Source organism: Zonotrichia albicollis, chromosome 7, assembly GCF_047830755.1.
Source record: "Zonotrichia albicollis isolate bZonAlb1 chromosome 7, bZonAlb1.hap1, whole genome shotgun sequence".
In the NCBI taxonomy this organism is placed as follows: Eukaryota; Metazoa; Chordata; class Aves; order Passeriformes; family Passerellidae; genus Zonotrichia; species Zonotrichia albicollis.
In genome coordinates, this window is record NC_133825.1 from 43,479,175 (window position 1) to 43,492,141 (window position 12,967).

At 39.0% G+C, this 12,967-nt stretch overlaps 1 protein-coding gene across 4 annotated transcripts in view; it reads left to right on the forward strand.

Annotated features, from left to right (window-relative positions):
* Positions 1 to 12,967, forward strand: part of ATRNL1 (attractin like 1) — a 438,168-nt gene that overhangs the window by 344,931 nt on the left and 80,270 nt on the right. Inside the window, exon 27 of one of the 4 annotated variants that reach the window (XM_074545287.1) lies at positions 6,226 to 8,104. The exons of 2 other annotated variants lie outside the window; for them this stretch is intronic. In XM_074545287.1, coding sequence (XP_074401388.1) covers positions 6,226 to 6,285 — 60 coding nt within the window. In that variant the 3' untranslated portion in view covers positions 6,286 to 8,104. Of the gene's footprint in view, positions 1 to 6,225; positions 8,105 to 12,967 lie in introns of those variants that run through there. One more of the 4 variants, XM_074545286.1, reaches the window with a different exon arrangement.

Here is a 12,967-nt window from a genome sequence, read left to right on the forward strand (position 1 = left end):
GTTGGGGTTTTGCTTGGTTTTGCTTTTTGTTGTTGTTTTTCAAGAACACCACCACCATCCCTGCCAAGACCCCAGACTTTCTAGCCTTGAGAAACTTGAGCAATCAAAGGCTGTTGCTCAGATCACCTAACCCCACTCCAGCCTGCCAAGGTGAAGGCACGTCCCTGAGCTGTTCTTTGGCACAATTTTGCCCATCTTTACCTGTTGCCAAGTCTCAATTCCACTTTGGGAGAGGAAGCAGCAGTATTGGAATATCTTTGTAAGTCTCTTTCATCCTGGCAAAGAGACACAGTTGACTCCATTAGTGATAAACATTAGAACACTGTGTGCCTTTTACTTCAGAAGCTTTTGGCCTTCAAGGTTGCATATTTATTTCTAATCAATTAAGAAAAATGGAAAGAACCAGGAAAAGCCATATATATTGCATGCAGAGATGATATCATAAGTTACTGTGTATTTTATTTACTGGGTTATTTGGAATACATCTACAAAGACACAAAGCTTGCAGCCATTTATCATTGACTGCCAAATTAGTCTGCAAATAAAGCAACTGGGGGGAAGGGACTTGTTGGTCGGGGAAGAATCCAGCTAAAAGTGACTTCTCTTGGGAAAAACATTATTTACTGCTAACAAAGATGATTTTTTGGTTCTTTTTCTTAATTGTGACTCAAGTTTTGTGATGCATAGCATCACAAATGGCAAATCTACTTCCTGAGATGTTGGCACTGAGAGCAATCAGACTGGTGACTGGGAGAAGGCAAGGAATAAAAATAACATTGAGAGCAGTAGATTATCTTAATAAAAGCGTATGCAGTCATAAGGAAAGTTAGGTCTCCTGTTTTGAATTAAATTAGTGTTTGCAAGGTTACTGACCCCCTATTAAGTGAAAATGTTCTGCCTTCTGTCTGATGTCCCCATTCCTGAGCAGACATGCCACTGCAGGATGAAAGGATTACCTTAAAGCTTGCAACACCTTCCTTAGTTCCATCACCTTTATTTTATTTTATGTTCTTGTATTTAAGCCAGACTAGAATCTCACTCCAAATTTTCACCTTATTTAAATGAAGAGTGGTTTCCTCCCACTCCAAGAGTGCTATATAAGCACAAACGTTTTCAAGCAATAACAAAGTACAGAACTACTTTCTTCTTCATGTTGTGTTATCTGACCTTTCGTTGGCATGCCAGTTTAATTAATGGTGCATAATTGCATCCCACTGCTGACAAAAAGCTGCAACGTTGTTTGCTTTTGTTAGTCAGGGCCAATTATCTGTAAAGTCACCCTTCTGAATTTTCTACAATCAATCATCACCAGTGTACGTAAAAAAAGAAAGCTATTTCATCAAAAGGTGGATTTCTCTCACCCCACAGTTGTGCACGTAAATACAGCAGTGTCCTTTCTGTCATCTTTTTACCTCAAGTAAGTGATGATTGACAAAGACTCACTGGAGCAGGGTATTGAGTCTTCCTAGAGAATCTGTTCTCTCGAAATTTGAAATCTGAAACTACCACTAGGTGAGCTTCTTCTTTGAATTAAGGTGTTTCTCAATGGGAAAAAATGTGTTGTGTTGCTACAAGAGCTTGAAGTTCAGAAGGGAACCCCTAAGGGTCTCAGCATCTCTCTGGGCCACAGAACTGCCGTGACTTTTTGTCCCTCTCTGCATATATCAATTCTCATTTTTGATGGAAACCTAAATTTCTTCTGGATGTCAGGATTTATCTTTATACCAATATGCATCAAGCCTTTTTACTCGAGAAACAATGAGCAGTTCCTAGTCTAAAAAGCTTGATGCACGATAAGAAAAAATTGTTCTTTGTATCACATAGTTACCTGTAAATTGTTATTCATAATAGATCATTTTTGACTTACTAGACTGGTTTCATTTACATTGAAATTTTTTTTAAAACTCCAGAATTTTATTAAGGTGGGTAGATAATTGTAACTTTAATATTGTCAAGATCATTACTAGCAGTATATGTTACAAGATTTGGCAGCTTTTTCCCTTTAAAAACAGCATTTCTCTTTGTTCGTTTCAGTGTTATCTGTTTAAAGATAAAGAGCTGAAAAGAAAAGGCTACAGTTAAAGAAAAACCTGGACTTTAGAAAAGTTGAACATTGTTAGGAGTAGATGATGTGTCAGAAATGGTCTTTTAAAAATAAGTCTATATCTGAATTTTGTGCGGGGCAAAATACAGAGTGCCTCAAAGTACAGCTGCAGAAATGTTAGATCTTAATGAAAGTGTTGGAAAGACTTCCAGAGCCACTGTCAGTCAGTCTGTGACCTGCTCAGAGTCTAAGCAGAGCAATGATCACAATTGATCATCCCTCCTTGAAATGAATACAGTAAATTCAGGCGTGGGATGTGATCTAGTGAGGGAATGTGGTACTTTTGTTCTTCTCAAATAAAAGTGAGCAATATAATCTGACTGCAAGTAAGATCTATACCCCTCAGCAGAAGAACACATCAAAGCTTTTTATGGCTAGTACAGTTAATTGGACTATTCTAAAAATCTGTATATCAGTCAACAGGCAAGTCTGTCCTTTAGCAACATAATAAGTGGTGAAAAGTGTAAGTTTGGGTGTTTGATCCTCTGTAAAACATTTGTAGGCTATTTAAACTACTGGAAAAAAAAACCTTAATGGAAGTTCATCTAAGCAGCAGAGCACTGGAGTGTTTAAATTGCTCATTGTATGGGAGCAGTAAGGGGACTCACGTTATCAGCCTGCTTGCAAAACTGCTTGCATACTTTCCTTCTTCCTACACCTTTCTAACACTTGGGTGGATTTTGCATGTGCATTTTTGAGCCATGGGGTGAGGGCAGAGAGCAGAAGGGTGTCTGGCAGCTCAGTAACACAAACTGTGCAAAAAAGATTTCTCTGTGGTGCTGTGACATGTTGTGAAAGAGTTATTAATGCTTCTGCTGCTCTTAACCAAACATGACAATAGGCAAATGTCCCAATGCTGAAAATGCTGGAGTCAAAGCAGGGCCTTAGAGCAGGTCAATTATTTCAATTATCTGGAATTCATGATGAAAAACAGCAGCAGCCTTCAGGAAATATGCAAGAGTCTGGCAAATGCTTGATCAGTTATGACAGTGGCTGCCAAATTTCACATCCCATCAGGTTTTTGCAAAGGGAGAGCTTGGAACAGGTGGAATATTTTAGTTCCCTCTGCTCCATCACAGCACAGTTCTCAGGAGATCCAACAGGCCACCAATTGCTCAGGTATGGCATCACTGGCAAAAATCACGTGGCAATAAGCAATCACAGGGTAGGCAGAGGGGGAGTGCATGGAGCAGATGGATTGCTTCAATTATTTGGGCCCCTTGATGAATAAGAACTTCAACTGCCATCAGCAGATCCCGTGGCAGGCAAGTAATAACTGCACTGCTATGACATAATTTAGAAATCTGGTGTGGTGTAAGTATTTCAACAGCTGTAAAACTCAGATTTGTCTTAGCACTGGCTTGACCCACAGCCACCTCCAGTGCTGAAGGGGGAACACTGAGAAAATTGTTTGTGAGTGCTTCCAAGTACTTCATGGCATTTCAGTTTGTTTTTACACTGCAGGGAGAACACTGACCCAGCACCAAGCTTGTTGTTGGCACCTTTTGATTTTATTGTTTTTCAGAAGTCAGCTGGGGAAAGCTGAGGACTATTTAATGTCAGTGCCAGGACAGAGACCAACAGCTTAGATCTGATTATGAATAAATTTAGGAAGGCCTTAGCATCCAGAAAATTATCCTAACTTGTATGTTATACTAGGTTCAAAATCTGATAGGCTTCAAATTTGTTGTGAAAAAAATATTTAAGAGCATGCTCTCTTTTTTGCCTTCAGTCTTCCTTCAGCCTGTTGCTAACACAGTCTACTTTAATCTCTCTCTCTAAATTTATTTTGATGTTAAAACAAGCTTATGATTTTTGGTATTACAATAAGGTACATGGAACCTTATATCACTATCCCCTTTCAGCTAGAAGTTTTTTATTGACTCTGGTACACAGAAATCTTGTTTACACATTAAAAGCTGAAGAACAAAGAACACTATAGAATTATTAAACTTTAAAAACCAAATCCCATTTGAGTTTTATCAGATCTAAAATCTGCTATCTGTTTTGGTTGAGCCTTTAAGGCAGAATAGAGAGTCAATACGAAGCTTCTGTTTGAGCTAGTATGACTTGTTAACATCTTCCAAAAAGTTAATGTTATAAAAGATTTGATTTCTAAACCCTTCAGTGCCTTTAAATTCACCTCAGCACTTTTTTCCTCCCCATCATCTTGCTTTAACATAATGAGGGGTATTGATTACATTCCATCCAAAGAAAAAGTAATCATCATAAATATCCTTTATCTGACCTATTTCTCATTGCAGGGGAAATGGCTTCTAGTTTGAGATCAAGAAATTACTTTTGATAGGAAAAAATATCACAAACTGATGCAGAATTTTGTGCTTTTTCTCAATTTCCTACTGGTTTGAAATCTGCAAAGTACCAAACACTTGTCGCTGCTGGCCATTCCCACCCAAAATTGTCTAGAAGTTACTGAGATGACCTTCCTGCCTGCTTTTACGTCTTTAGTGTAATGAGTGGCATTTTAATGGCATTCAAGTGGTCACCTCTTGAGATTGGCTTTCTTCTTTTTTTTTCTTCCCTTCCTTTACTATTCTGACCAAACAGTGTTAACTCAGAAGAGTTCCAAGTCAGGTATAGATTAAGCTCTTGCACAGTCTGCTCTTCTGTTCAGGTCAGGTTTGTGTCTGCCCCTGTGAGTCAGAACACTAATGGTTACACAGCTGCCTTGAAAACTGAGGACTTTAAAATATTAGGGTTGAAATATACTTTTTCTCACTTGTGATTCGCTTAGCTAAGACAGGAGCATGTTTCATGCTTTTCTTGTAACCATCAAAACTTGTAATTTGCTTTGGAGTGAGTTTTTTTTAATGCAAGTCCTTCAGAAGCTACAGATACAGCAGTAATAAAATTAATTATTTCAAGTCTTGTAAAAAATAGTGTAAACTGAACATATTACTTTTAAGGAAAAGGTTTTGTGGTGTTTTGTTTACTGTTGAAAAATATGCTGAAGATTGACTCTCCTCTAGTTCGGTCTTTTCATGCTGTTAGAACAGGGCCCAATTGATCCTTTATTCTAAAAACAGTTTGTGACTGAGTCTGGCAGGGTGGTGCAATAGCAGAAGCTTGGTAACATCCAGAAAAGAAGAAATAAAACTGAAGTTACAATGGCTTTAGGTGAAAAAGGGATAGGAAGATAAGTGAAGAATAAAAAATTAGAAAGCAAAGAACTGGAGGTGACTGTGGGGAATTAGGCTAAAAAGGGTCAGGATATCCCAAATGGGCAGAGAGACTCTGGAGAACAAAACAGAGTTGTGAGTGATGCTGAGAGGAAGGCCAAGACTAAAATCTTGTAGGGCCTCATGGAATTGAAAAGAAGAGTAGCAGGGACAGGCTACTTTAAGAGAAAAGCAACAGAAGGAAGAAAGGAAGAGGTGAATAGATGACTCTGGAAAAAAAATTTTTGAAGGACAGAAAGGATTGGAAAACATATAGATATATAAAAGAAAGGAATTTGGAGAAAATGTAAGTGAGCTAGATGATATGGAATAACAATGGAGAGGTGAAAGAATGGTATTTGTTTGAAACCAAGATTAGCTTGCACCTCTTTTATTTTAGACAATCACAAGTTACAATTGCAGGTTTTTGCTTTGTGTTCTATGGCATTATCGTGCCCCATTAAATAACTGGCTTGTTTCCTCCCAGAGAAAACTTTGCTTCTTCCTACTCCAGTAAAGCAATTTAAGTGGATACAGAACTTCCTCATATTCTAGTGCTTTATATTCAAAGTACTTTGTACTTGTGTAATATACTGATAGGATCTTCTATCACAGTTCTTAGCCCCTTAGAAATATTGTCCCAGGAAAGCCAACAGGTAGTATTTTTAAACAGCTGTCAGCACAGGGGAAAAAATATTGTGTTTATATGTGTGGTTTTCCAGAAAGCCGATTTCACCTTGGGAACACTTAGCTAGAGAGTTGACCAAAACTCAGCCTCAAAAACCATAGAAAAATGTTTCAATGTGCTGTGGTTTTAATTGAAATACCTCTGCATCCATTTTTCACCTTCGACACAAAGCTCTCATACAGTGGTCCTAGAGATAAAGCCATTGAAGATTGTATTTGAAGGAATGAAGATAGTTTTTATTGGTGTTCTTTTAGGATCGGCAACAAGGACTGAATAATGCTCCCAAAGAAATACGTTTGGATGAAGATGACTGAACATGCAGATCCAAAGGCCTTTTAGGACATGGTGAACCTTTGGCCTTGGATGAAGAATGTTCTTGGATGAAAGAACTCCAGCTGAAAGACTTTGTCTTTGCCTTTTGCCTTGCAAAGATATGAAAGACAGAAAGGAAGCAAAGATTTGCAGCTGAATTCTTGCAGGCTGCAGTTAAGTGGCTGACACTGGCACGCAGCCAGCCTCCCTCAATGCTGTGGAATGTCACGTGCTTGTACCCCTTACCTGTCTCCTGGGACTCCCCAAAAGCCTCACACACATTTTTATGGTTCTTTGGCTTTTTGTTTGCAAGTTATATTAGTAAATTTTAATTACATAGTTTCTGCAATGATGTTAGCACCTCTGGGGTTTCTGTATGTCATGTGTAGCTCTAAAATGCAGAAAATATTCATGCTTGGTTGATCAGATTGTACCATGCTTGTACCTGCAACTGAACAGGCAGTTAACTAATAGTCTTAGCTTTTCTTCATGGCTAATGACTTGCCTAAGTTTAAAATGGCAAGAGTTCAGTACCTCAGTCAATGAGCTGACATTCACAATGTGGTCAGCCACGGCTGCCTGGGCATTCTAACAGATTTCTACCTTGAACCTCTGTGTTAAGTCAATAGGAGGATATCTTTGTACATTTCCTGACTAAATATTCAATACTTGAAACTTGATTATACATTTAATTATTTCACCTCCTGAAGTGTCCTTATTTTCACTTTATTATAAATTGCAGCTCTGTTAGACCAGTTGTGTTTAATATCTTAGAATGACTTAAACCACAGTGTTTGCTAAGGCTGACCTTCAAAGTGTGTCTGTATAAAGACATGTTGCCTAACCACGTTGGTTACCTAAGTAATTCTGCTAATGTGTAAAAAAAAATCACTGCATATAGAGAAATACTGTACCAAAGTTAAAGGGCTCACTTTGCCTTTGTCTTTCCTTGAATCAGTCCACGTGGAGAGAGGTTTAGTGATTTTCACTGTCCTGGGTAATTTCGTAATTCCCCTGTTGTCATAGCAAACCCCACATCACAGTACCTTTTGTGCCATCTAGGTTTGCTTTAGTAGGTCTGCAAGAATTTACAGTATCTCTGTTCTAAATGTGACCCCAAGCCCATGTAGTCACCACAATTCTCAAAGGACAGACCTGAACAGAAACTCTTTCATCAAAAAGTGTATCCTCCTCCAGGGTAGCTTGGGTGAGCCTAGACTCCCCAGATAAGGATATATTAGTTCTCCTGAAAATGCTCTGCACTTAGAGTTTTTCATCAGCTATTTCTTTTCTTTCCCTCCCAGCTGGTCTAGCTTTACAAATGCAGTTCTAGATCCTGTTTTTAGCCAAGGAGACTTTTCCATGATGATATGGACAACTGCCTCTTACCAGCCCTTAGCTTTTCACCTGAAGAACTGAGAGACAACAGCCTGTCTTCAATGTGTGGCTTTGCTTGCTTTTCTCTTTGTGTCTCCCTGTGTCTCTTCCTCTCTCCCTCTAATCTGACCTTAACTGTTCATAGAAATTGTGCATGGCTACAGGAAATGCCAGTTACTGCAGGTTTTCTTTGCTGGGCTGAATAATACAAAATAATTCCTGCTGAGATACGTGTGTGTGTGTGTGTTTGTGTGTGCAAATTGTTAAAATAAGCTGCTACCAACTTGTAAAAATGCATTGAGACTGCTGGAATGTGTGTATACATAAAGAAAGCTAGAACATGGGATATCTAGGTGCTGGACAGTTCAACTGCATTATCTTTGGTTATTAATGTACTGATGCTGTTTTCTTACTGACCAAATAAAAGAAACCCTTACCAATGCTTTGCTACTGAGTAGTGTGTGTGTGGCAAAAAGGACCAGGGTATTTCTCAAATCGGAAAACAAAATACCAGGATATATGTCTGGCTTGACCAAAGCAATGTGTTTTTACAGTGATCATGCCCAAAACCAAGTCAGTAATCAATTAACTTGAAATATCTATGTGAACTTAAGTTCTCCTCTCCATTGGCCACCATTAAAATTGTGCAGCATTTCTGATTTTGAAAATTTCATCCATGTCAGTTAATGTTTTTGTGTGCCTCTGCAGCTTTTCCTAAGACTGGGGCTTCCTCTGTTTCTGGGCCATCAGGGGAGTATTTGCTCATTTTACAGAGTTATTTTCTGTGTGGTTGTAGTGAACACTTTGCTGAAGATGTGAAGTGGAAAAGTTTGCTGGTCAGGTATGTGGCTTTCAGTCCAGCTTAGTGCTTTGTTCCTCTGATGCTGGAGTTACCATACTCTGTTAAAGATGTGTTGCTGCTCCCAAAAGATGAATAACAGTCAGAATAAGACCACAAGATGTTTCCTTTTCCATGTGTTTTCCAGATATTCCTCATATCCACCTTTTTTCACCTTGTTTTAAGCATCAGTAGTACTGTTGTGTTGGCAAAATGGTGTTGTGTGTTTACCTCCTTGGTCACTTGTGTAGCTTCATCTCACTTGGATAGAAATTCTCATGCTTATTTACTACTACTCTACATAATTAAGAGTGCTGTAAATCCATGATATAATTCTGAAGGAACATTAGAAAAAGAATTCCTAGATAATTTGCATTTGAGGATTTCCCCTTGTATTTCCCATTTGGTGGATGTGCTCAGAAGTTCTTTACTTCAATCACCTCTGATAGGTCTATCTTCACATAGAAGGGACATGATAAAAAGTCTAATATAAGAGCCTCTTTTTTTGTTTGTTTGGTTTTGGTTGGGTTTTTTTGGGGGGAGGAGTGGGTACATAAAGAATCTCCCTTTTGGCTTTAAATCTGAACTTCTGTACTTGACTCTTGCTTAGGAGATGATGCAAGATGAGACTCATTTTTTGTCTAAAAACATTGAGCCAACCTTAAACAGATTTATATGGAGGCTTTTTTTTGCTCCTGTTTTCTTCTATTTGCCTTTGTTTCTCAAAGATAAGTGCAAGGGGTGACGTATCTACTCCACACAGAGTAGATGCTTGGTATTGGGGATTCATTTATCATGAAGACAAAACATAACAAGATCCTGAGGCTGAGCCTGAAAGTCAGAGAATTTGATCAGGAAAGATGATGCACATTTTCAGAAGCCAAAGTATTTTATTATTGGAATGCATCATTCAGGGAATATGATAGATTTTCCATTAGTGGAAGTCTTTGATCAAAACTGCATCTCTTTCTAAAAGAGGAGCTGCCTCAAGAGCAAGCAGCTGAGCTTTTTGCAGAAATTATTGAATGAGGGAGATTTGCCCTTTTCTTTATGCAGGATGAGTCAGATATGGGTGCCATAATGCCACAAGTAGTAGTAGTTATTGTATAAAAGATTAAACTTTTTCTACAGAGGCGGCACTTGGAAAAAATGGTTAAAATAGAGCCTAAAGCAACAGCACCTTGTGCTGCTGGCATCAGAGGATGTGTATGACAAATGGTAAAGTTAATTTTAAGGGTAACCTTGTGTTCGTGTGATCTCGGTAATGTCTGATGAAGCAGACTGATGCCTTCATGAAGGCTGAAGACTTGGAAAAAAAATTGCAACAGCTTTTGTCTTCACAGGTCAGAACAGGGTGCTCACAGGGTGATGTGACTGTGGAATTTCTTCTTTAGTGCCTGAAACAGTTACCCAGAAAAACTTGGGGGCTCTGGGTCCTTTTCAGACTGTAGGGTTTAACTGTGTCAGGAGAGGGACACAGCTATCATGACAATGTCGATGTTGCGAGTTTGACACAGTCCCTCACTTGGTGCTGGGCACTGCGGTTGCCAGTGGTCAGAAGTGCAGCAGGAAAAAAATCCTGGCAGACTGGAAATTAGAGCACCAAGCTCTACTGGCAAGCAGAGTGTAAGAGATTTTGCTTCTGGAGCTATTTATTTTAGGGGAGGTTTATTTGGGGTTTTTTGTTAGTTTTTCTTTTGTTTCAGTATTTGGTGTGGAGGAAGTTGGTCCCCAGGCTTGGGCCATGCTTTTTCTGGAGTGACAGCTGAGACCTACAGCTGTGGCACCTATGCTCCAAGAAAAGGCTAAATTGCCTGGATTTCAGCTGGATGTGTTCACTGGATTCCCACTAAGTAGAACTCTGCTTTCACATGATGCCTGTTGCAGGATTTAGTCACAGCATCATCTCCACCAGTCCTGGATTACAAACATGTTACAGCCCTGGACCCTGCATGAGCTTAATGCTGGACAGAACAACCCCCTCTGGAAATTATCGTTTTAAATTAGCCAAATTACAGAATCACTCTTGCAAACTGAGATGTCTTAGGACTGTTTGTGTGCAATCACAGCCTTCCCATTGAGGCATCTTATTCTTCTTAGTTCTTTTTACTGGACATAGTTAATGAGAATCTTTCTGTTCTACAAAGCCTGCCTCATAAATTAGGCTATTTTCAAAGTGTGTTTTTTACAGTTATCTTCATATAATTTCCAGTTGTTTTCCACAATTTCAGAGATGATATAGAGGTGTTTTTCTGCTCTGGGTAATAATTATTTTTCTTTCCTAGAGGTATGTAGTGGTCACTGATCCCCCAGATCTTACTTATCTTGCCTTTTTTTCTCTCTTTTGTGTGTTTGTGTGTCTGACCTGTGCAGAGACAACTGAAACCGGAAAAGTTTTGCAATAATCTTTTGTCTTTCTGGAACAGAAAGCCTTTTTAGGCTTCAGGGATGAAGTTAGTATGTTATAGGCCCTTCCCTTAACCCTCTCCCATGATTTTGACCTCATGTAATTAATATCTTTGGGTTGATTTTTTAAGCAGTGCCGTTACTTACCCTGCATCTCTTCAGCTTCACTTTTCCAGCATCAGCTGTTAGAGAAGAGATATCAGAGAAATCACCAGGTCATAACTTTTTTTGTAATAATCTCTTGTCCTACTAGATCTCTTTTCCTTCCTGGGAAAGGAGAAGTTGGAACCTGCTTTTACTGTGTGTATTCTTGTTGTAGAAGTCTGTTACTGTAAATGTGGTCACATGATGAACTTTTATGGGTAAATGTCCTTCTGGTGGGAGCAGCCACTACACTTTGATGAGCTGCTATTGCTGCCTGATGTGGGAGAAAGGGGAGAGAGGGAAAGAGCAAGAGGATCTGCAGGGGATAATTTTCCTTTGGGATTGAGGGAAAGATTTTCCTTCATCACATTAGCAGGTGCGCTGTGAGAGCCTGAGAGAGGCAATTTGCTCCTGCAGAGTTTCTGCAGGCAAAACGTGACCTGTGAAAGGCTCTTAACACCAGGACCAAACACGGCAGCTCTGCCCAGTCTCATTGTCCCTTTGTTCTGTTGTCCCACATGGTCCTGGCATGTCACAGCCAGCTTTGAAGGCAAATTCTTTTAGGGGGTGTAAGACCAGGCTGCAGCTCTGGAATTGGTCTGTAATTCTTCTCCTTTGTGTATTGAGCTTGGTAACAAGCCATGCTCCCTCCTCGTTATTGAAATGTCACATTTTGACACTTCTCCTTTGTATGGGTTTTTGTATTCTGTTGCTCTTCAACAATGCTTCAAAAATCTTTAAGCTCCCTTCCAACCCCTTAACATTGTATGAGAAGTTCTTAGCTATGGTAAAATAGGTATGTGCTTCAGAGCCTTGCAGCTGACTTGGTCTTGCTCCTTCCTAGCAAGAAGGGTAAAGTGTAGCTTTTAAAAGAGCAAAAGTCAAACTTGAATGTTGTGATATTTTTTTCCCCAGGCACAGTTATTGTTTAGTGTTACAGCTTAGTGTTACCTGGAAGCTTTGCATGGGGCCTTGGAGGGCACTATGAAGTTAACACGAAAATTCGGGGGAAGCATATGTCCACATAAATTCTATCCCATCTTTTCCATGGAAGTTTTTACCCAATTTTCAGGAATTGCTTAAGCAATTTAAGCATTACTTTTGAATTTTCTGAGGTGAGATCCCAGAGGAAGACATTGTGTTATTTTATGTCTTATCTTAGATCTTGCATAGCAGGATTTTTATAGATGAGAGTATGAAAACAAGATGTGAAGTACTTTAATGACCATGACTTAGCAGATGTTGCTTTCTCTCCTCAAGAAAACCACCTTCAAAATTCATTGTTCAGACTGAAATGCAAACATTTTTGTGATCCTCTTTTTTCCCCATTTTTCTCTTTCATCCCCTCACCCCCACCCCCCAAGATTTCATTGCCTTCTCACAAGAATATTTACTTTGTGAAAGTATCCACAAGAAGAGAGGCTAGAAGTGGTAGTCAAGTGATTGGCTTCATTTTGTACCAAGTCATACACAATTTAGTTTTCAGATAACACAAGAAAAACCGCCAACAAGCCCAAAATGCAATATAAGTTGTCAAAAAGCTGACACTCTAAATACCAGAAAATATTAACATCAATTGTCAAGAAAAATACAAAGTATGAATCACTCCATCTCTGTGACACATTTCAAAACTGCTACACACAGCACAAACTATAGTGTTTGATGCTATCAGGGATAATAGTACTTGAGAGTTCCTCCCTGAGCACCCAGCCTTGCTGCTAAAATGGTTCAATTGTCTTCGTTTACAGTCCAGAGCAGCTGAAAAAAATGATGAAGATTTTCTGTGGTCATCTTGGCTAAAAATGAAAGCTGATAAAGAATCATTGTTAATAACTTCGATCAGAGGGGGGATAGTTTCATATTTTTTTGTATTACATTATTGTAAAACAAAAGATATATCTACATTTAAAATTTTGATT